This window comes from Typopeltis vanoorti, chromosome 14 (assembly GCF_054136105.1).
Source record: "Typopeltis vanoorti isolate ZY-2024b chromosome 14, IOZ_Tvanoo_1.0, whole genome shotgun sequence".
Lineage (NCBI taxonomy): Eukaryota > Metazoa > Arthropoda > Arachnida > Uropygi > Thelyphonidae > Typopeltis > Typopeltis vanoorti.
The window spans coordinates 29,126,798-29,152,575 of record NC_143562.1 but is presented as its reverse complement, the minus strand read 5'-3'; the positions used below and the strand labels follow the sequence as shown (position 1 = coordinate 29,152,575).

Genomic DNA, 25,778 nt, shown 5'->3' with positions numbered 1-25,778 from the left:
ATACTGGTGGTTGCAGATTTCTATCTAGACTTCTATCAATCTGTTTTGGAATAGGATGGTATCAGATTGCTTTCATACATTGGAATTAGTACCAGATATGTATAATAGATTATAGAGACAATGCAGGACAGGTTAACTCCAGAGCACAATGTTTGAGAACTATTGTAGAGATGCTATCAGTACCAGAAGACTTCTTCGTACCCAAGTTATTTAGTAGTTTTCTGATTTTTTTTTTTTTTTTTTCGTCAAAAAACTAGAGGAGGTGCATACAGTGCTTAGATTCTGGTATGGTGGGAGGTGAGAGAGAGAGGTGGAAATGCAGGAGAGTAGAAGTTGCATCCAACAGCTTTGGCATGGGACCAGAAGGCACAACTTCCATTTGAATAGGAGTCAAGTTTTTTGCTGTTGGCCTTTATGAAATCAGATTTGGATCTGCTGATGACTGACTTGCACATGTTGTGTGCATTGGTATAAGCAGAGTATAAAGCTGAAGTTCTTAAAATGAGCCACATCCAATAAACTAAATTTTTTTTTCTTTGAATGTTTGGATATACTTTTAACTGAACCAGTGATTGGAAAGCAAATGAATATTATGGTTTGAATTGGTGATGAAGGTCTTCATGCCAGTGAGAGTAATCTCTGTAACTCATTTGCAATAGGTATTAGGGTGAGATGATAGGGTCAAATGATTATAGATGATAGATTATATGGTCAAATTTCAGAGGTCATCCCAATTGGCTCCTTTGTAGCCCAGAGGATGCAAGGTTGGGTGCTGTTGACTGAACCAGTGATTGGAAAGCAAATGAATATTATGATTTGAATTGGTGATGAAGGTCTTCATGCCAGTGAGAGTAATCTCTGTAACTCATTTGCAACAGGTATTAGAGTGAGATGATAGGGTCAAATGATTATAGATGATAGATTATATGGTCAAATTTCAGAGGTCATCCCAGTTGGCTCCTTTGTAGCCCAGAGGATGCAAGGTTGGGAGCTGTTGGAGACAGGCATTCTCTGAGAGAGGAGATAAAAGTTTGTGGTCCAAGTTGCCATGAGGAGAAGTGACCTTTACAGTGCATCTGGAAGAAGAACTGGTCAAAAAAAGATCCAGAGTATTTGGAGTGTGAAGCAGGTTATCAGGAATTCATGTAGGTAGATGTTTGATTTGTGTTAGGTAATTACTTATCGCAAAGACTTCTGCTTCTCATCCAGTTTGGTTGGTGGTGTTGGTAGAGGGATGCCAGATGGATTGTGGATGTTGAGGTCCCTCAAGAAGATGATCTCACTATTCAGATAGCTGGATTGCAGATGATCATATTTCATGAAAAATTGGTAAATGGTGAATGCAGTAGGATTTTAAATTAGCATTCTGTGGCTAATTTATGAGGGTTGTTTGAAAAGTTTGGTAAATTTCCAATAGATAGTGACGCAATTCATTCATTCATACCAATGTCGGCACGTATCATCTTTTTCATGACTCCTGGCAAAATTTTAGTCATGTGCTCTGCATATTTCTCATTTGGCAAGCATTTAAAATGACCCTGTTCGCATTTTTCCGTGCAGTGGTAAAACAATTTTATTTGAAGAAATGGACAGCCATTCAGATCAAAGCCAAATTACATACAGTTCATGGTGACTCTGCACCAGCATTAAAGACTATTTATTTTTGGATAAATGAGTTTAAACGTGGTCATAAGTCCATCGAAGAGGAAGTGTGCTCCAGGAAGTGTGATGCCCGAATGAGGTCACTACAAAGGAATCAATTGACAAAATCCATGGTATCATTATGGACGACTGCCGAGTGAAAGTGCATGAGATTGCTGAGATTGTAGGCATTTCAACTAAATGGGTGTATAATATCTTGCACGAAAAATTGCACATTAAAAAGCTGTATGCATGATGGGTGCTGCGATTGGTGATGTTTAATTGCAATTCACAGGTTTTTTGTGTTGATTTGTGACTGTAGATGAAGCTTGGATCCACCACTACACACCTGAGTCCAGGCAGCAATCAAAACAGTGGACAATGCCTGGTGAAAGAGCACCAAAAAAAGTGAAGACTGTTTTGTCAGCTAGGAAGGTGATGGCCACTGTTTTTTGGGATTCCCAAGGAATTATCATGATAGACCATTTGGAAAAGAGAAAGACAATAACCGGAGTCTATTATGCGTCATTGTTGGACCATTTACAAGAAGAACTGAAGAAAAAATGGCCAAGATTGGCACACAAAAAAGTGCTCTTTCATCAAGACAATGCACCAACCCACGCATAGGCTGTCACAATGGCAAATTTGCACAAATCAAGGTTTGAATTGGTTCCACATCCAACTGTATTCTCTGGACTTGGCCCTGTGTGACTTCTTGTTCCCAAACTTAAAAATTTGGCTTGGTGGGAAAAACAACTTTTTTTCTAACAAGGATTTTATCAAGGCTGTCAATGACTATTTTGCACAATTTGATAAATCCTACTTTTTAGATGGGATGAAAAAATTGGAAACTCACTAGACCAAATGTGTAGATCTCGATGTAAACTATGTTGAGAAATAAAGGTGATTTTTTCCAAAAAAATGTGTTTAACTTATTTTTTTAACAAACTTTTCAAACAACCCTCGTAGAAATTGCCACAAGTTTAGAATGCCTCAAAGCTGGTACTTGTGGCTAATTTAACCGCAGGTACCACCACCACCCTTGTGGGAAAAAGAATCATGAAATATGTAGTTTGGGCATTGGATCTGGACAGTAGTTGATGTAGCTGCAATCTCGTTTTCTGTCGGGAATAAGATGTCTGGTCTGGAAGACTACAACTGGCGGTGACCGTCATTTATGTTTGTGTTAATGTCACTGATGTTAGTAAACTGGATTTGGAAGTGAGTTTTTAGTGAAGAGATTCTAGAAATTATATTCTTGGTTTAATCTTTTATCAAAGTGTAAGCAAATACTTTACACATGAAGTATCTCACAACTAGGCTATTTGCATATAGAGGCCAATGACTTCACATGAATTATCTTAGTATTCCATAATGCAAAGCACACATCCTTTAGGCTATGCATTATACATACCCTAAAGGATGTATAATGCATCCTTATAGGAAGAGTCACTGTCCAGACTGTTTTCAACCCTTATTGAGGTATGCTAAAACTCTGAGTGATCTACTCTAATAAAAATAATCACTCTAAATTTCACTGAGTGACTCTAAAGGAATTCGTCACTCCTGACCTGAAACATTCCAGGACAGGATGGTGGCTTCACTCATTGACTGGAAAAAACCAGCCACTGAGTACGATCTGGCCCCCACTTATGGTAGCTTACTTCCAGGGGGTGTAGAGAGATTCTGCTGACCCAGAATAGATACTGAGGTTGAATTAATGCAAAAGTCATATATATTTCCCATACACAAGAAGTGAAAAGGTGCATCACCTTATTATTAAATGACTCTGGATCAGATATATGTTGAAAGTTTTTTCACATGGTTAAAACTATAAATTAAAGATGCTAAGAAATTATATTCTTGGTTTAATTCTTTATCAAAGTGTAAGCAAACAAAGTTTGTGCATGAAGTATCATCATGACTGGGCTACTTGTATATAAAAGCCAATGACTTCGCATCAATTGCCTTATTATTACATAATGCAAAGCACACATCCTTCAGGGTGTGTATAATGCCATGCATTATGGGAAGGACTAAAGGTCAAATCCAGTCTGCTAGTTTGGGTCTTTTCCATAATGCATAGCATTATATGCATCCTAAAGAATGTCAGCACACCAATCTATTATAATCCAATCCATTCCACTGTAATTACTTGCTTATCATGTGGCATCTATCGAAGATCTTATCTAAATATATCACAAATCCCTTGTCCAGCGTCTTATATTGCTAAAACACAATCACCTCTTCTTTCATTCATTGCATACCTACCTTATTTAACCTAGTGACTCTTGGAATGCATTCAAACATTGCCTCCTCTACATAGTTCTTGAGTAGGCCACAAGCAGTAATGATTTCCTTTCCATGCAATTTCTCATTTCATGATATAGCCACAAGCTGTCTCCTGAGTTTTCATAATCACCAACCAGTGATTTTTTCTTAGAAAAAGTGCATTGGTTTTAAAATTTCATATTTGTTGCTTAAAATAATAGATATATTTTGCTATTTTCTGCATTGCTTATTATATTTATTTATTTTTTCAAATTTTTTTCTGTGATTTTTGTTATGTAATAACACTTGATTGTTTTGCATTTTATAAACTGACCATCAGTAAATTTATTGTAAATTGCTTTCCAGAGGATGTAAATAAGCAGTCTCTCCATTATGTCTTGAGACATAGAGGAAATAATATTACAAGTGATAGTTTTGTTTTTAATGTGGAAGATGATAAACATAGGGTACTTAAGGATAACATATTTCACATCCAGTGGTCTGTTATTAGCTTTTCTCAGAATAATTATTATATATCAGAGGATGCAAGTATGGTGAGAGCCAAAGTTAGAAGAACTGGAAATGTTAAACAGGTAAGGTTTTTTATTTTACAATTTTTCTTAACATTAAATACAATAATACCTCAATTATAATTGCATTGGGCAATCAGTTTGTCCATTTGATAATCGAATATATTGGTGAATTGTAATTACTATCAAATAGTAATTACAATTCTATTTTTGACAACACCCAACTACTAATATGGTAGTTGGGTGTTGTCTCACCCAACTACTATATTAGAAGTTGGGTGAGACACTAACCACATCAAGGGTCAGTTAATTGAAAGTATGGATATTTGAAGATCAAGACACTGCTGTTGAAATGAAAGGAAGTGTCAAGATTCTATATGTCATTGTAGAATCTTGCCTTTTTTCTGGCGGTACACAACGTATGCAGTACCGATACCTTTTTTTCTTAAGTTTTTAAAAATTTGCGATTTATTGACAGCAAAATGTATTATAAATATTCCGGTAGATGGTACTGTGTTCACGAATTGAATTTTCAGTTTTGATTACTCATAAGTTGGTACCCTGCTTTCCTGTTTCATAGGTTGGTACATAACCTGAAACAGGAAGTTGTGTTCACTTCCGATTGCTTCCAATATCAGTTTATCAGTTCTATATCACTCTGCAACAGGCAGGTGTTCAGGTGAGTTTTGAATTAATCTAAGTTAAATCATTGTTCAAAATTAGTAAAATAAGTACTTGCTTTATGCCAATGAGTAAAAAAAGGAAGGCTGAAGAAGCAGAAATTGTTTAATCTACTTGTGATCCTGTAAAACAGAAAACTAGCACCGAAAATACACTTGGTGAAGAGGATTATGAAACCAAGACCGAAGATCCATGTGGTCAAAAGAAAGCAGATTCTGATAATGATTGGCCTGAATGTTGGACACTTTTGCAGAAAAATTAATTCTGCGAGAGAAACGAGTGGCTGTATGTCAAGAATAAAATGTTGGGCTGCAAAGTGTGTCGTGATGTTGGAATTCTTGCCATTGATAAACTCATAGGAACGAAAATTTCAGTGGAGTGGGCAAATGGTAAAATCAGTCATTTTGGAGAATCTCACAAACAATAGTTAATGTCATTAAGAAAAAAGATTTACGATCATAAGGAGAGTGCAGGCACAAAGCGTGCCAAAAAGTAAAATCTGAAGCAAAAAAAACGAAACATCAGGGAAAGTTTTCCTAAATACTTTGTCTCATAATAAAGACATGACAGGAAAAGTGTTTTGAACCGCTTACAAAGTTGCAAGGAGAAATCAATCATTTAGCAACTTTGAAGATGAAATAAATTTACAGGAACTTAATGGCCTAAACACGGGATATATTCTTCATTCTGCAAATGGTTGCATTAACATTGTGAGCCATATCACAAATGAAATGAGAAAAACATTAATAGATCATATAGTGAACTCCAAGAACAAAATATCGTTACTTATTGATGAATCAACAACTGGGAGTAACACAACAACATTGATTGTTATTGTTAATGTATGTTTTATGTGTATGGTGTATGTAGTGTTATTTTCTGGCATTGTGCTAGCCATTGCCTTGAATTGTCTGTTAGTAACACAGTGAACAATGTGGCAGGAGTGAATCACTTTAAGAGTTTCATGGACAAACTTTATGTAACTTATCATGTAGTTCGTCCTGAACTTTTGGCTCCTGTTAGTCTTTTCCTAGATTTGATCGAATCATCAAATGTAACTGGTAGAGGAATTCTAAACTTTTTAATTAGTCATCTCGAGTGTTTAGGATTATCTGAAGATTACTTAAAGGAGTATTTATTGTCTGTAACTTGTGATGGTGCAGCCGTATTATTTGGTGTGAGTAATTGTGTAAGGAGGCTAATGCAAGAGAAGTTTCCTAGTGTTATTTTCTGGCAAACTGTGACTAACAGACAATTCAAGTATATTGACTAACAGACAATTCAAGCCATCACCTTGAATTGTCTGTTAGTGACATAGTGAACAATGTGGCAGGAGTGAATCGCTTTAAGAGTTTCATGGACAAACTTTATGTAACTTATCGTGCTTCACCTAAGAATGCTAGGGAACTACAGGAATGTGCAGCGACTCTAGAACTTCAACTTCTTAAAATTGGCAGAATTTTAAGCACTCGCTGGGTTGCATCTAGCTTTCGCACTGTTTCTGCGGTGTGGCAAGACTTTGAAGCCCTTGTCCATCACTTTCTGGAGGCAAAAGAAGACAGCAGAAGAAGAAGGAAAACAGATTGCTTTCTTTATGAGGGCCTTTTAAGAAAAATAATATCATGTGAATTAGTTCTTGATATTATTTTTCTTAAAAGGCCTTCTTTTAAGAAACTTCTAGCATTCCCAACATCACTGTTGGGAATGCTAGAAGACGAGAGGATGGAAACAATAGGGGAGATCGAATGAGAGAGGGATATGGAAGTGCTAGAAGTGGAGAAAATGGAAACAGTAGGAAAGAGGGAATGAGAGAGATGTATGGGAGTGCTAGAAGAGGAGAGAATGGAAACAGGAGAGAGAGAGGTATGGGAATGCTAGAAGAAAGAATAGCAGTAGAGGAGAGGGAATGAGAGAGGCCTATGGGAATGAAAAAAGAGGAGAGAATGGAAACAATACGAGAGAGGGAATTGGTAAGAGTTATAATGTATGGTGACTCAATGATAAGTGGTGTTTCAGATAGGATGTGTGAGGAGTGTTTGCCAGGAGGAACAATAGAAAGGGTGGCTATGGCAATTAAGAGAGGTGAAAGGGTGGATGAGATGATTGTGATGGTAGGAACAAATGACTTGAGTGGTAATGTAAGTCGGGCAGCGAGAGATATGAGATTATTTTGCTTGAGGTTGTACGGAAGAAGACAGAGAGAGGTAAAATAGTGTGTGTGTATGTGTGTGTGTTGCCTAGGTATGATAATGACGAGCTGAGCAGAAGAGCAGTAATATTGAATGACATAATAGCTAGAATGTGTGACAAGAGAGGACAGGTATATTTGGATGCTTGGAGTGCGTTTGAGGAAAGAGAGGAATTGTATGTGAGAAATCGCTTACATTAGAATGATGAAGGACATAGGCATCTGGAGAGATTGCTGTTCTGAACGAGTCAGTGTGTCCCAGGGAGGATGATAGCAGAGGTGGCCTCTTGTGGGAATGGATACTTGGGAGAAGGGAGACGACACCAGGTAACACTGAGCCCAGTGGAGTCTAGAGGGAGATAATGCTGGGTATAGAAACAATGGCATTTATATGCTTTATACTAATGCTAGGAGTATCCGGAATAAGGGAGAGGAATTGGTGGCGCAGATAGCATCAGCCTGGCCAAAAATTATTGTGATCACTGAGACATGGTTGACAGAAGAGGATATAATAACAGGAATAGAAGTCACTGGGTGCAGCATTTTTCGGCAGGATAGGAGGGGAAAGCGTGGTAGTGGGGTACTGCTTATGATAAGTGACGACCTATGTCCTCTAAGAGTGGAGACTTTGGAAGGATGATTTTAATGGGATATTTAGTGGGGTGTTGCTACAGACCCAGGAGCACAGAGGATGGGGACCAGGAGATGTTTAGACAGTTAAGTTTGGCAAGTGCAAGAAGAATGATTGTTATGGGAGATTTTAACTACAGTAGTATAAATTGGAGAGAGGAAGATGCATGTAGCAATAGGGGAATGGAATTTCTAGTATTCTTGAGGGACAGATGTCTTGAGCAACATGTAACAGAGGGAACAAGAGGTTCAAGAGTTTTGGATTTGTTATAGCATCAGAAGAGTTGATAATAACTGAGATGACATCTCTCCCACCAGTTGGATTTTGACTTGGAAGATGAATAGACATGCAGGAGTATCAAAGAGACACAATTCAGAGAAATGGATGACAAACAATATTAAACAGGAATTGCATGCGAAAAAGAGGCTATGGAAGATATATAAGGAGACAGGTGAAGAGAAGATACATGAAGAATATAAGACACAGGCCAGAAGAATGACTAGTGTGGTAAGGAAAGCGAAACTGGAATATGAGAGGAGATTGGCCCTAAGATCCATAGAAAATCCTAGTGATTTTTTTTTTAGCTATGTGGCCAGTAGGAGGAGAAATGACTGTGGAAGAATGATATTGTGGGATAAAAATGGGAAGACTGACTGATGCAGAGGACATAGTGGAATTGTTCAATGAACACTTTATTGGAGTATTTCATCCTGGAGGAGTTAGTTTTAATACTAGAGGGATAGGGCAGGTTCGAGGTTTAGAGGTACAGGAGGAGAGTGTGTTTCAAATACTGAGTACTCTGGTTGTCAGTAAAGCTGTGGGACTGGATGGTATTTCACCAAGAGTTTTGAGAGAATGTGCTAGGGAACTGACAGTGCCTTTGATCTGGCTTTCCAATGAAAGTCTGGCTGCGGGAAAGGTTCCCATAAGGTTGCATAAGGGCACTAGCAGACTGGAAGTGTCTAATTATACGCCAGTTTGTGTGTCATCAGTAGTTAGTAAGATCATGGAGAAAGTAGTGAAGGACCATATACAGCATTGGGCAGATGAGGGTATTGTTATCTGTGAGAGTCAACATGGATTTTTGAAAGGACGCTCTTGTTTTAGCAATATGCTAGTTTTTTATAATAAAGTTACAAGAACAATAGATGAGGGAAAGGCACATACTGCCATTTTCTTAGACAGCGAAGGCATTTGACATTATGCCACATGATAAGCGGGTATTTAAGTTGCAGCACATGGGTCTGGATGTGAGATTGGTCAACTGGATTCAGGATTGGCTGTCTGATAGGTATCAGAGAGTTGTGTATGGTGGAGCAGTTTCAAGGAGACAGAGGGTTACAAGTGGGGTCCCACAGGGCTCAGTACTAGGACCAATATTGTGTAACCTTTATATCAATGACATTGTCAGTGGATTGCAGGGGGATATTCAGTTGTTTGCGGATGATGCAAAGCTGGGAAGGATTATTAGTAATAGTGCAGATGTGGTAGCCCTGCAAGAGAATTTGAATAAGATAGGCAAATGAATGGGGGTTGTCAGTTTAATGCAGCAAAATGTAAGGTCTTGAGGTTTGGGAAACATCGATGGGATGCTGTATACTCAGTGGAAAAGTTATACTGGAGGAAGTAGGGGAAACAAGAGATCTGAGGTTGATGATTGATAGAAACCTGAAATTTAGGGGACATATTGCAAAGGTGGTGAAGGTAACAAAGAGGATTGCTGCAATTATGAGAAGGACACTGACCTGCAGAGATAAAAGGGTTATCGTTCCGTTCTGATCAGACCACACTTGGACTATTGTTTTCAGATTTGGTCCCCAGGATTTGAAGGGGATAAATTAACTGTGGAAAGGGTACAAAGACGGATGACAAAGATGATTTCAGGACTGTACAATTTTGGTTATGAGGATCGGCTGAGGGAACTGGACTGCAGAGTTTGGTGGATAGAAGAAGGAGAGGTGATATGATTGAGACTTTTAAACTGTTGAGAGGTGGTTACAGGGTTGACACTGGGGAGTTCTTTCGCTTGGTTGAACAGCGGGAAGGAGTGATGACAAGAGGCCATCCCTAGGAGTTACGAAAGGAAACTGTGAGCTAGAGGGTGAGGAGTGGTTTCTTTACATGGAGGGTGGTTGAACCGTAGAATGCATTGCCTGATGGAATGGTGAGAGCGAGAACGGTCAATGAGTTTAAGGATGGTATGATAGTCTTTGTGTTTCTTAGGGGGGGGGGGGGGGCGGACCTCCCCTCGATGAATCTTGACAGACTTTATGTTCTTAGGAAGGACCTCCCACAATGAGTCTTTTGACTCCATGGAGGCCTGAATAATAATAACTTGCATGTAAGCACTGTTTCAGCAAATCATAACTACACCTTATCTGGCAGCTATTTAATATCTGCTCTAGGAAAGGTAATCTTTAAAAAATAGCTCCAACCTATAATTTTCCTCTCACTCTATGTGAATGTAATTGATGTCATCCCTACATTTGTGTTGCATCTTGGGTGTGATGTCTTTTGGATGTACACAGTTGTTATAAAATGTAGATTGGGAGAGTGGGATCTGGGATCTATTGACAACTGGAAATCATTATTTGTGTGTAAATGTCATATATGACAGGTTGCAAAACATATAGCACATTTGTGTGCAAGGAATCTAGTGATTTTTTTTTGTTGAAGAGTTGGAAGTGGTAGTTATTTGGGAACACTTCATGAAAAAGGACCATCCAGAGAATAGAGGCAGTTAGAATGAAGGAGGAAGAGGTTTCAGAACTCTCAAATCAGAGTTGACAGGGGATGTTGGCAGCTGCTATGAATGTTTCAACAGGCTTATTGAAAAAGCTGACAGTGATGACAGATGAATGTCAGTTCAATGGAGCAGATTAATGAAACAGAAATACATTTGAAATGGCAATCTGTAAGGCAGTGGTCAAATTCATTGAGATCAAGAGAAGCCACTGATCTGCCAGACTTCCTCTGCATGGCATCAAGAATTTTTAAGATATTCAGTTCGCTTCCCTGAACATGAGAGCAGTATTTTAAGGTTTCACAAATTTGAGTTTTGTACTGTTAATATTTATTTTTGTGTAGAGGCTTAAGTGCTGTGAGGACATTATGTTGGAGGTTTAATGGATTTTTTACAACACTCAAAAAGAATTAAATTAGAATTTAATACTTCCTATATTTCGTCCCAAAATCACTAGGACATCTACGGGGATTACAAAAACAATTAATGTAACATACACACAAAAACTTACAATACTAAGCCCGACCACGTGGGTGACACTAAAGTCCTATCTAGGTGGAGCACCCTCTAAGGGTGGTAGTAGGTGGCCTGGAATGTAAGGTGGGACCTCTGGTGATGAGTGTTTCCCAAATCTTCGGAAGCTTAATGCAACCGTATTTGTTAAGATTTGGTTGGTTTCTGAGAGCTGCTGCTGCTGCTTCTAAGAAAAGTCTCTCTTTCTTGAATTTGCTATGGTGGAGCATGGTGGTTTTCTTCCATGATACTCTGTGGGTGGTGTCCAAAACATGGTCAGCCAAGCCTGAATGGCCATAGTTGTGTTTAACGATGTACGACTTGTGTTCCTCCAGGCGGATGGATGCTGATCTGCCTGTCTGTCCAAAGTACGCAAGCTTACAGGAACAGGGTACTTTGTAAACTCCAGGCAGAGAGAGAGAGGAGGGAGCTGATCTTTCGTAGAACGGATAAGGGAAGCAAGTTTGCGGTAGGGCTTATATGCTGAGTGTAGGTTATACTTTTTTAGTATCTTGGCTATTTTTTCCGAAGTGCCTCGGATGTAGGGTATGGTGATGGCATTTTTAAAATCTTGTTGACGAGAGGGACGGGGAATGGGGGAGGAATTGATTATTTTTTTGATACTGTGTTCGCTGTAGCCATTGGAGAGGAAAGTTCTGTGTATGTGGTTAAGCTCAGTAGTGAGGGCGGTTCCACTGGAACAAAGATTGTGGGCTCTCTTGGTAAGGGTTTTAATGATACCATATTGTTGTGAGGGGTGGTCGTGGGAGAGTTTGTGAATGTATCTACCTGTGTGTGTGTGGGGGGGGGTTTCTGTATACAGTGAAGGCAAATGTATCATTAGGCAGGCACGTGACTAAGGTGTCTAGGAAGGGTAAACAATTGTTCTTTTCCTTTTCCATAGTAAACTGGATTCTTGGATGTAGGCTATTGAGATGACCGAGGAAGGAGTCTAACGTGTCTGGGCCATGAGGCCAAATGGAGAACACATCATCTACATATCTTAGCCAGATAGAAGGTTTGAGTGGGGCTGAGTCTATGGCTCGTTTTTCGAAATCTTCCATATAGAAATTGGCAAGGGGGGGTGAGAGGGGGGGGAACCCATGGCGGTTTCTTCTATCTGCTTGTAGATTTTGTTATTCCAAGAGAAATACCCAGAGTTGATGGCAAAGGAAAAGAGATCTAAGATGTCAGAGGGGAAAACGTTTTCTAAGAGAGATAAAGTGTCAGTTAAGGGAATATTGGTAAACAAAGAGGAGATATCAAAGCTTACTAATATGTCTGTATTGTTCAAGGTTAAATTTTCTGTGAGGGCTTTAAAGTGGGTCGAGTTTTTTATATAGGAAGCTGAATTTCTGGTGGGGGGGGGGACAGAGAGTTGGCCAGCTGTTTAGACAGTCTGTAACAAGGTGCATTGGTGGCATCTACTATAGGTCTGAGTGGGGAATTGGGTTTGTGGATTTTTGGTAAACCGTATATTCGGGGGGGGGGACGGGAGCGGAAAGGTTTAAGTTTTTTCGTGACGTCAGGGGGGGCCAGGAGGTTACTTTTTTAAGTAAGATTTTTAATTTCTTAACTTGTGTTTTTGTGGGGTCGTGTTCTAGCGGGATGTAGATAGCGCGATCGCGGAGGATTTAGCACGTAAATCTAAGCAATACGGTACGTCAAAACTACGACTATCTAGATAACTAAATAGGCTGGCCTTTTTAAAAAGATGTCGGGATGCAAGAGTGATACCGAAATGTGTTAAAATGAAGACTAATTTCCATTCCAAAAAAGCACTCCGTATATATAAACGTGGCAGCCTAGCATTACTACGCGAACAAATCGCGTCTACTAGTGCCGCCCTCGCAGTGACGAACGCCGCCATTGGCTCCTTACATTCAGAGCTCTCCACCGTTCTTAACCCTGAACTTTGGTCGATTCTCTCTGACATTTCGGAAACTTCCGCACAGAGAGAATTTCAAAAAATAAAAAACAAACACGTCAAGAAATACAGCAACCTGGTTAAAGACAAACCACAACCACAAATTCAACCGCTCCAGACAGTAATAAACCTCTCTTCCAAAAGGCTCAACGAGGATGCCGTCAGCACCCATGGCCTCGGCCGTAATTTTGTCGTCGCCCCGAAAGAAGTGCCGGTGCTCGATGTAATGGTTAACGTCGAACGGGGGATCGGTCGCTTACCGTCGGAGGTAGCCAACAACATCAGACTCGACGTAGCCAACATCCTCACTCTTCTCCTCCAAAAAGTAACTTATCTTATGCCCAACGCATGGCTCTCCAGAAACTACGCAAAGAAAAAAGTATCGTCATCACCAGAGCAGATAAGGGTAATGCCACAGTTGTTCTTAATACCAGCGAATACAATCGTAAAATGAACATTATCCTCCGCGATCGCGCTACCTACATCCCGCTAGAACACGACCCAACAAAAACACAAGTTAAGAAATTAAAAATCTTACTTAAAAAAGTAATCTTCTGGCCCCCTGACGTCACGAAAAAACTTAAACCTTTCCGCTCCCGTCCCCCCCGAATATACGGTTTACCAAAAATCCACAAACAAAATTCCCCACTCAGACCTATAGTAGATGCCACCAATGCACCTTGTTACAGACTGTCTAAATAGCTGGCCAACTCTCTGTCCCCCCTCACCGGAAATTCAGCTTCCTATATAAAAAACTCGACCCACTTTAAAGCCCTCACAGAAAATTTAACCTTGAACAATACAGACATATTAGTAAGCTTTGATATCTCCTCTTTGTTTACCAATATTCCCTTAACTGACACTTTATCTCTCTTAGAAAACGTTTTCCTCTCTGACATCTTAGATCTCTTTTCCTTTGCCATCAACTCTGGGTATTTCTCTTGGAATAACAAAATCTACAAGCAGATAGAAGAAACCGCCATGGGTTTCCCCCCTCTCACCCCCCCCCTTGCCAATTTCTATATGGAAGATTTCGAAAAACGAGCCATAGACTCAGCCCCACTCAAACCTTCTATCTGGCTAAGATATGTAGATGATGTGTTCTCCATTTGGCCTCATGGCCCAGACACGTTAGACTCCTTCCTCGGTCATCTCAATAGCCTACATCCAAGAATCCAGTTTACTATGGAAAAGGAAAAGAACAATTGTTTACCCTTCCTAGACACCTTAGTCACGCGCCTGCCTAATGATACACTTGCCTTCACTGTATACAGAAAACCCACACACACACAGGTAGATACATTCACAAACTCTCCCACCACCACCCCTCACAACAATATGGTATCATTAAATCCCTTACCAAGAGAGCCCACAATCTTTGTTCCAGTGGAACCGCCCTCACTACTGAGCTTAACCACATACACAGAACTTTCCTCTCCAATGGCTACAGCGAACACAGTATCAAAAAAATAATCAATTCCTCCCCCATTCCCCGTCCCTCTCGTCAACAAGATTTTAAAAATGCCATCACCATACCCTACATCCGAGGCACTTCGGAAAAAATAGCCAAGATACTAAAAAAGTATAACCTACACACAGCATATAAGCCCTACCGCAAACTTGCTTCACTTATCCGTTCTACGAAAGATCAGCTCCCTCCTCTCTCTCTCTGCCTGGAGTTTACAAAGTACCCTGTTCCTGTAAGCTTGCGTACTTTGGACAGACAGGCAGATCAGCATCCATCCGCCTGGAGGAACACAAGTCGTACATCGTTAAACACAACTATGGCCATTCAGGCTTGGCTGACCATGTTTTGGACACCACCCACAGAGTATCATGGAAGAAAACCACCATGCTCCACCACAGCAAATTCAAGTAAGAGAGACTTTTCTTAGAAGCAGCAGCAGCAGTTCTCAGAAACCAACCAAATCTTAACAAATACGGTTGCATTAAGCTTCCAAAGATTTGGGAAACACTCATCACCAGAGGTCCCACCTTACATTCCAGGCCACCTACTACCGCCCTTAGAGGGCGCTCCACCTAGATAGGACTTTAGTGTCACCCACATGGTTGGGCTTAGTATTGTAAGTTTTTGTGTGCATGTTACATTAATTGTTTTTGTAATCCCCGTAGATGTCCTAGTGACTGGGACGAAATATAGAAAGTATTAAATTCTAATTTAATTCTTTTTGAGTGTTGTAAAAAATCCATTAAACCTCCAACATAAAGTTAATAGTTGATACATGAAATAAGTTGTCTTGAGTGATAAAGTGTACCATTTTTTTTTACTCTCGCCCATGACAGATTGTAAACCAACAGTACATTGCTATTATTGATGGATTGAGAGATAAATTTTTTTTTATTTATTTAATTTTATTTATTTTTTGCACAGTCCAGAAACTCTGCTCTAGAGATCAACATGGAACTTTTTTTTTTCTTTTCGAGCCACTCTTCAGGCCTCCAGTAATTGAGGAAGTGGCCTCACACCAGTTGATGAAATTCATCTCTCTCATCTAAAGCCCTTTTGGTTGGAGGGCAAGTATGCTAATCATTTGACCAACCATGCTAGCAATTGAAGTGATGTGTTTGTTGCATAAAAGATGAAAGACTAAAGGTAATTATCAGTCTGAGAAGAGAGAGAGAGAGAGAGAGAGAGAGAGAGAGAGGTCTGTTCCTGTCTTGTGATTGGTGTATAATTAGAAAATAAATAAATTAGATTATAGTTAGCATTGAAAGTGAGTAGGCATCCTCATTCTGTTAAAGAATTGCTTCCTCTTAAAGTTTGCTTTTAAGGCACTGGTTATAGAAGATCTTAAATCTTGGGATTTTAATGCGCTGTGTGACTTCTTAAATAGTAGGAGAAATGAGTGTACAGTTGTGAGCAAAACTCTGGATAGGGCTAATGGCCAGTGAAAGAAGGTCATTTATATCTAAGAGGAGGGTTGGAGGGTGCTATCTGATTGATGCTATAATCAATCAAATGCTGTGGAAGTTCAAGAGCAATGGCACAGGTTTCTCAAACCTTTTCATGGCATGTGGCCAGAAGTGCTCAGGAAGTGAAGAAGTTGACTGTTGATGACATTCTCCAAAGGACTGAGATGAGGACTAGGTTGTTAATGGGCTGAATATAGGCTTCCTTTCATGTGGGATAAGTGCCAGCTGAGTATAAAAAGAGTGTACAGATGATATAAAACAAGTATTAGTTCTTGAATGCAGCTTTTGAGCACACTTAGGAAGTAGTACAGTACTACTTCCTAAGGAACAGAGGACGTTTTTACTCTTTAGATTATTTAAGATTATTTTGATCTAGTGGATACCACAAAGACATTTGATACACTTTCTGGCATGTTAGGAGGTAATTTACCTTGGTCATTTATGCAGGAATTGGAAAAGAAGAATGATGCCAGAAGGTCAGCTTTATTGTTAGGTTTGTTGCAGTAGCCAGCTGAGGCCTCTTCTCTATCTATCTGTGTTTTCTTTCTCCTAATACTATCAGGCTCTCTTGCACCCCTATACTAACTACTCTAGGCCTATGATGAGCAACCCTTTACTTTTTCACCTCAATAAAAGTTGAAATTGCTCTAGGTGATTCCCATAATGCATAGCATTACACATGTCTGCAAGGATATGTGCTTTGCATTATGGGATACTAAGGCAAGTAATGTGAAGTCATTAACTTCTATATATGAGTTGCCCCAGTCCTGAAAATACTTCAGGTGCAAACTTTGGTTGCTTACACTTGGATAAAGGATTAAACCAAGTATATAATTTCTTGGCAAATTGGTGTAGGTAAAAGAGCCTGATGGTATCCTTAATTTATGAAGATGATGTCATACTCTTAAAAACATCTAGTGCAAGTCTCCAGGATTCTCTAACAAAATTGAATAACAGCCGTAACAAATTTGGCATGAAAATCAGTAATAAAAAGACCAAAACTATAAAAATAGGCAGAAACATAGAAAACTTCAGCTGCTTTCTGAATGGAGATCATATAAAAGAAGTAAAATATTTCAGCTATTTAGGCACAGTTTTTGGTGAAGATGGCAGATTAACTCTGGAAATAGACAACAGAATAAGCAATGCTGGTATGGTGGGTAGCCAGTGGAATAAATTTATATGAAATAAGAGAGAAATTAGCTAAAACAAGAAACTAGCAGTATACAAGACCGTATTCAAACTAGTTTTAAATTATAGATCTGAGAGTTGGGTTAGAAATAAAGCACTTGATCAAACCCAAGACCCCATGGAGTAAATAAAACCCTTGATTATTACCCAAGACCCCATGGAGTCAAAGACTCATGTAGGAGGTCCTTTTATCAAACACACAGCTCATTATACCATGCTTTTAACACACTCAAATTCTCTGCAGACATCACACTCTCAGGCAAGGCATTCCAATCACTCACAACTCTGCTTGAAAATAACCTGCTTCTCACTCCCCTACTCACACCCTCCTTATACATCTTCCAGGGATGACCTCTGGTTCTCCCCTGATCTCCCTCTATTTTCTGTAGAACCTCTCCAGCATTGATCCTGTAACAACCCATTAATAACGTGTAGATTTCTATCATATCTCCCCTCCTCCTCCTCCTGTTCACCAGACTCTGCAAGTTGCATCTTCTCAATCTTTCCTCATACTCGACATGCCAGAGGTTAGAAACTACCTTAGTCAGTCGCCTCTGGACCCTCTCCAACATCTCTTCATCCTTCTGAAAAATAGTGACCAAATTTGGGCACAATAGTCCATGTGTGGACTAATCAAAGCCTTATATAATCGAACAAGAATCTCCCTACTTCTACAAGTCAGTGTCCTCCGCATCATTCCCAGAAGCCTTTGTGTTGTCTTCACAATTTTAGCTATGTGTCCTCTACATTTCATATCCTTATCTCCACTATCATCCCCATATTTCTTATTTCCTCTACCTCCAACAATATATCCTCACCAAGCATAAATTCTGAATCCCATTTTTGTTTTCCAAATTTTAAAACCCTACGTTTTGCAACATTGAACTTACATCCCCATTCCTGTGCCTAATCACTCAATTTATTCAAGTCTTCTTTTAAGGCCACAACATCTTCTCTACTCTACATGGTTCATCCCAACTTTGCATCATCTGCAAACAACTGAATATCTCCATCCAAATCTTCACCAATATCATTAATATACAAGTTAAACAACAATGGCTCTAAAACAGACCCCTGAGGCACACCACTAGTAACTTTCCTTTTCCTGGATATTGCTTCCCCCTACCCAACTTGTTGATACCTATCAGATAGCCAGTCTCCAATCCAATGCACCAATCTAATATCCAAACCCCATCCACTCCAGTTTGATTATCAACTTATCATGTGGTAATCTATCAAAAGCCTTTGCAAAATCTAACTATATTACTGTGTATCCTTCCTCCTCTGTCCATGGAAGCAGTCACCTTATTGTAATAAGTAAGTAAATTACTAAAACATGATCTCTCTTTAGCAAATCTATGCTGTCCATCAAAGATAATACCATTGTTGTCAACCCAATTCTGGATCCTAGTTCTCACAAGCTTCTCCAACAACTTAACTACAACACCTAACACACAGGTAGGCCTATAGTTTGATGCTTTAGTTCGATCACCTCCTTTATGAAGTGGCACAATCTTGCCCTCCTTCCACTCTTTAGGAACTTGACCAAGTGCAAGATTCATATTAAAAGAATATGTCAAGGCCAGTGTCAACTCCCTGGCATATTCCTTCAGAATACGTGGTGATATATTATCAAGTCCCACAACCTTATTTTCACCTAGTTTGCTCAACTCTCCATACACCTCTTGCTCACTTACAGTTAGTCTCTCTTAATCATTATCAACTGCTCTCAATCTCTCCATGAAATTACATTCACAAGATGAAAGACCTTTATGAACTGCTCATTAAGTATCTCCACCACACCTTCTGCAATATCTTTATACCATTATCTCCAATCAATGTCATCCTTCCATAATAATTTTTTCTTTTGCTGGTTACATATCGAAAGAACTCCTTAGGATTCTTTTTGGTTTCATTAGCTAACTGCTGTTCATACCTCTCTTTAGCTACTCTCACCAACCAAATCACCTGCCTTGCATAGTCTATGTAGTCCTCATGGAATTGGTTATTTGCACTTCTGTTATGCTGTCTCCATAATGCCCTTTTTCTCTGTATCGCATGCTTAATCTCTTTACTCATCCATTTCACACCTACCTTATTTAACCTTTTCACCCTTGGAATACATTTAGACATTGCATCTACTAGGTAGTTTTTGAAACTCCCCCAAGCTGCATTGATCTCTTTTCCAGCTAACTCCTCATTCCATGTTACACCTGCATGCTGTGTTCTGAGCTCTTCATATTCTCCCTCCCCTTGTAGTTCCACATATACCCTTTTCTTACAGAGGTCCTGAGAAATATGTTCTGAGAAAAATTAGGGGAGTGAACTGATGGGATCAATGGCAGAATCATATTAAAAATGAAAATATCAAAATGGAACTTGACATTATCAGCATTCAAGAATGTGTAAGGAGAGTTAATCTACAGTAGTATGGCCACTTAAATATAATGGATGAGGAAAGGTTAGCAAAACAGGTGTTTGTTGCCAAGATGGCAGGAAAGAGACCCAGGGCCGCCCCTAGGAATTTTGCTGCCCCATGCAGTAGCATATTTTACCACTCCTTCTCCCTTATTTTTCGTATAGTCGTCCCGTGCAGTAGCATATTTTGCTCCCTTCTTCCTTATTTTTCGTATAGTTTATGCGAACTTTTCCGCCATGTGTGTGGAGGTGGAGCATATTGCAATGTGGGTGTGGAAGTTGAGACTGAGTTGATATATGTTGTTAGCTATGATAAAGGTGATTGTTCAAGGGAAGGTGTGGTGGGGAAATCACAAACAACAAGTGGCTTAGATTGTACTAGTTATAGACCTAAAAATTAACTGTTGTGTTTGTTTAAAAATGCCAGAAGTATCAGAAATAAGGGAGAAATGGTTTCACTGATTGAGTTTATTCACCCCAAAATTATTGGAATAAGTGAAACATGGTTGAATGAAGATGATATCATAATGGGAATAGAAATGAAAGGATACGGTATTTTTTGCAATCAACGATAATTTATACGAGGCCTTGATGAAGCCTCATATGGATTACTGTGCATAGATTTGGTCACCAGATTTTCATTCAGATGAGGATATGTTAAAAAGCATCCAGAGAAGATTCACATAAGTGGTCAGTGGTGTTTGGAATGTATAGTATGAGGATAGATTGAAAGAATGTAAATGGCAAAGCCTTGTGAGGAGGGGTATGAATTTTTCATAGATATGGGAGAGGAGGGGATAGAACAAGTGACCATTGCTGAAAACTGTATAAGGTGGGTGTGAACAGAAGTGCAGGTCCTTTACATGGAGAGTTGTTGGTGAGTGGAATGCATTGCCTGAGTGTGTTTTGAATGCAATCACATTGAATCATTTTAAGGCACAGTTGGATGAACATTGTGTGCGATAGTCTGTACCTCCCACAACGAGTCTGGCTTTCTTGAGGTCTGTTAATAAAAATAAAAAATAATAATAATTTTATTAATTTTATTACTGTGAGTATTACTGTAACCTTTGAATGGGTGCAGACTCTAATCAGCTGCTTTGACCTTTTTTTTTTTTTTGGTCCTTACACCAATAAACTCCTAATCAATCATCCAGCCATCTTAATTGGTCCCCATTCCTTGATTATTATGGATAGCTCTCTAATCCAGAATTCACAAATCTTGCGTTGTTTTTTTATTTCTTAGTGGATGAATAAATTCCTTTTCCTTCCTGCCATGTAATCTTTCCTCCTTTCAATTTGTGTAAATCTAGTTGAAGTCCCTTGTAATAAATACATGGCTTGCACTCAGTAAGACCAGTATGATGTCTCATTTACAATCAGATCTGCTGATGCTACCAAATCCAATACTTTTGATCTTTGTGTTCCCTCTGCTATGTTGTCTGAGACATTTTTCCCTCAGGAATTCCAGAGTTTCTGTTCTTCCCTTACTATTCCATGCTTTCTCTAATTTTGAGAGCTCTTTTTTTTTAAAATAAATAGGCAAATTCATTCATAATTCCAACCGGAAAAGAAGACAATATAATTTGAAAAACACACATATTTGAGAAATGGAATTGATGTTTATTGATAAAAGTAATTTAGTATATTAGAAATATAATTTTATTAATACAGACCAGTTTACAATAAAACATTTATTAAAACCTACCAGTTTCGCCAGCAAACTGCTTTTTCAAGGCATTACGGAGATATGAAAGCTAGTAAATGCAAATTAAAAGGAACATAAAAAACGTTGTAAACCAAACTAGTAGCTATGGTTACACATTTCGCATTACAGAGATGACTTATTGTTCTTATTCAGTATCATGCATGCGTGTTTGTTGTAGACTTGTAATGTGATTACTGGCTAGCTGTATTTCAGATTGATTGAGAGAGAGAGAGAGAGAGAGAGAGAGAGGATCAAGTTTTTCCACCAACTGTTTAGAATTACACCCTGATTTCTGTTGAGGTTTCTGCTGGTTATTAATACTATTGTGGCTTCCTTAAATACACGATGCCTGTAGTCATCGAGATATGGCATGGAGCTGTTTTGCCAATCTATCGTATCGGTTAGACGTGCAGAAATGATGTGCTAAGCCAGAGGAGATGCTTCTGTTGTGGTTTACATCACCAACATGTTCTTTTTGTCTAATTTCTAAACTTCGTGAAGTTTGTCCAATGTAGGCAAGACCACAGGAGCAGGGAATGTAATATACTCCTGGATATTTGTAGAACGGAACTTTATCTTTTGGAGATCCTAAAACTTGTCTAATGTTGGTGGTTGGTTTGAAGACCACTCTGATGTTGTGGGCTCTTAGTATTCTTGCTATTTGCTATTCCAGGAGTATATTACATTCCCTGCTCCTGTGGTCTTGCCTACATTGGACAAACTTCATGTCCAATGTAGGCAACTTAGAGTCTGAATAATAAATCAAATAGGGGTTAAATGGATGAATAACACCATTAAGCTTGAGCTGCAAAAAAAGAAATAACTATGGAGGGAATTTAAGGAGAAAGGTGACCGGCAGGCACATGAACGGTATAAAGCGCAGGCCAGAAGGGTAACGAGTGTGGTAAGAAAAGCAAAAAAGGATTATGAAAGAACATTGGCCATGCAGGCTAAAGAGAATCCTAAACAGTTTTTTCGATATGTTGCAAGTAAAAGGAAAAATGTACATGGCAGAATGATTTTAAAGATTGCCGATGGTAGGGAGGTAACTGAATCAGTTGATATAGTTGAGTTACCGAGTGAGCACTTTGCAAGAATATATCATCCAGGTGGTGGCATTGCAGAAATGAATGAACCAGTAGATTATATGGGAATTGTGGTGAATGAAGTGGAGGTGAGTAGTCTATTGCATAATCTCAATGTCAATACATCTGTGGGATTGGATGGTATACCAGCTCGTGTCGTATGAGAAGCGGCTAAAGAATTGTCAGTATCCTTGACCATTTTGTTTAATTTGAGTCTCGGGTCTGGGTTAGTCCCGAGGGGGGTGGAAAGAGGGGAAAATAGTTCCACTGCATAAAGGTGGTTTCAAGACTGCTATTGTAAATTACTGACCGATTAGCATATCAGGAATCATTGTCAAGGTCTTAGAGAAATTAGTCAAAGAAAGAATACAGGATTGGATAGATGAAAATGGGATATTGTATGGGGTACAAGATGGTTTTGTGAAGGGTAGATCATGCCTCAGTAACTTGCACACGTTTTATAACACAATGACGGCTGAACTGGATAAGGGTAACGGGTTTAGAGTGATTCTACTGGACCTTGCCAAGGCCTTTGACAGGATATCACATGGAACCCTAATCAGTAAACTGGAGCAGATTGGGATGGATATAGGGTTGGTGAGATGGATAGGAGGGTGGTTGATAGAGAGATACCAGAGAGTGGTTTATTCAGGAGTGGAGTCTAAAAGACAACTTGTGACTAGTGGTGTGCCGCAGGGCTCTGTTCTTGGACCACTGCTTTTCAATTTGTTCATCAATGATATAGGTAAGGATCTGAGAGGAAGTGTTCACTTGTTTGCTGATGATGCAAGGTTGGGTAGAGCAATTGTGAGTGCACGGGATGTCAAAATTTTACAGGATGATTTGGATAGTTTGGAGGACTGGGCTAGGAAAAATGGATGTCAATTTAATGTGGCGAAGTGTAAGGCTATGCACTTTGGGGTGAAAAGAAAATAGCAGCAGTATATCACATTGGTGGAACCGTACTCCAGGAGATTGATGAGGCCAGGGATTTGGGAGTGTTGGGGGATAGGAAATTGAAGTTTAGGGGACACATTGCAAAAGTGCAAAAGTGGCTAAATCAGCTCATCAAATCACTTGACTTCTGAAAAATACCTTAACATGCAGAGAGAAACAAGTTGTTGTTCCTCTGTATCGAGCCTTGATAAGACCCCATCTGGGCTACTGTGCCGAGTTATGGGCACCAGGGTTTCTTCGTGATGGGGAGGAAGTGGAGAGTATCCAGAGACGAGTGACCAAGATGATAGGAGGTCTGTGGAATGAACCTTATGAGAATAGGTTGAAGATTTGTAGGTTACAGAAATTGGTCGATTGGCAGAGAGGGGTGATATGATTGAGACATTCAAATTACAGTGTTTCTATAAGATTAATACAGAAGATATTTTTGAAAAGAGGACTGGTGGTGGGAGGACTAGGGACCATGCATGGAAGCAGGGCAAGAATGTGGTTGACAAGGGTGTTAGAGCTAGGTTTCTTACTTGGAGAATGGTGAATGAGTGGAATAAGCTGCCAGAGTCTGTTGTGGGTGCTACGACCGTGAATGAGTTCAAGGCAAGGTATGATAGATACTGTGTGAATGTTGAATAGTTGTTCTTGACATGATGTTAGGGCCTCCCTCATGAGTCTGTCGACTCCTTGGAGTTGCCCGGAACAATAATAATAATAATAATATTTTGGAACTCAAACCCTTGTTCTGTCATTAGCAACTTTTTAAAAATATTGATATTCTATTGGGTATCAGAAAATATGAATTGTTAAATAAACTAATATTAATAACTATAAAAAATAAATTACTTAAATAATGTTAAATTAACATGCATTTATTTAATCTAAAATTGCTTAAATTCCTTAGATATGTCAAATATAGTTTCTAATATGGAATTAGAAATATTTTGCTTTTTTTTTTTTAGTATTCCATTGTTCACTGCACAACTCAGCCACTTTCAGCTACTTCAATACTTGGTCATCAGAAACCAGGAAAACAAGATTTCATCATCTATTCTGGTCAAGTAAGAATACTTTAGCCCTTTTTTTTTTTTAATTTAAATCTTATTATCTATATATAAAGCAACTTTCCATTCACGGGTCCATTATGAATAATTATCATTTTAAAACTAATAAACGCAGGTATATCAATAAAAACATGCTGATTTTTTTTCTCTGAAACATGCTTAACAAATCCCCCCCGCCCTCTCCTTTGTAATCATTACAAACTCTAAGTGATGCTTTAATTCTACATTTTGGTTAGTAGGAGATCCAGAAAAACTGAGTAAGGCTATTTGTAACTCTCAGGTCTCCATCTAATACAGAGATGGCATGGTTTTTCTTCTTGAATCTTCTTGAAAACTCAAGTTTTTTTATAAGACTATTACACTTTTTTATATAATGTTTGTCAAGTAGCTTTATTTTATCGTCCTACATGTTTCGCCAATTTTTTTCTATCGGCATCTTCAGGGAATACAAACTACTAAGCTATATGAAGGTAACAGACTAGGTTATAACTGGTGGTTCTAATTCATACAAATTGGTATTGAACAAGGCAATGCGCATGTCTAGGGAATGTGATTTATTCATTATGGCTCATGATGTAATTGTCATGAAAGTTCATTTCTTTGATGTTTAATGATCTGATTAAAGCTTTCCAAATTTCTGGTAAGATTAGACCTTGATTCTTGTTTAGGTTTTCAGTTTTATGGGTGACTATAGCTGCTTCCTTGAAGGTTCTTGAATGGTAGTTATCTTCTATATAGGGCATAAGGCTCTTATCCCACTCAATGTGATGGTTAGTAAAGGCAAAGAAGTGGCAAGAAAGGCCTGAAATGTCTTGTCTGTTGTTTCTGACATATCCTATGTGTTCTTTCTTTCTTGTTTCAAAGCTTCTAGAGGTCTGACCTACATAACTAATACCTCATGAGCAAGGTGTATTATATACTCCAGAGTACTTGTAGAATGGATGAGGATCTATCTTTCGGTGATCTTAAAAATTTCTGAATAGTGTTGATTGGCTTGAATGCCTCTGATATTATGTGGTTTTAGAAGGTTAGCTAATTTTTTGGAAATGCTGCTGACAAATGGAATAGTAATAGTACTGATGTATTGGACGTCATCACATTGTCTATGTGGTATATCAGTCATAGAGTCTTTTTGGATAACCATTTAAAGATAGTTCTCTGGATATTATAGTTAATTCCATTTGTAGGTCATTCTTTTCTGTTGTGTACTATATAGATCTTTTCTTGAGCATATGGATAATGATAAGTTTCTGAGCTATATGATGAGACGAGTTGAAATGGAGGTAACGTCCAGTATTTGTAGGT

The 25,778-nt window shown here is 38.9% G+C and overlaps 1 protein-coding gene across 3 annotated transcripts in view; it reads left to right on the top strand.

Moving 5' to 3' along the window:
- The window catches only part of LOC150099333 (extracellular matrix organizing protein FRAS1-like), a 1,385,483-nt gene that overhangs the window by 963,184 nt on the left and 396,521 nt on the right, over nt 1-25,778 (top strand). For all 3 annotated transcript variants that reach the window (XM_090403569.1, XM_090403568.1, XM_090403570.1), the window contains 2 exons: nt 4,279-4,505; nt 24,372-24,470. In XM_090403569.1, coding sequence (XP_090259695.1) covers nt 4,279-4,505; nt 24,372-24,470 — 326 coding nt within the window. The remainder of the gene's footprint in view (nt 1-4,278; nt 4,506-24,371; nt 24,471-25,778) is intronic.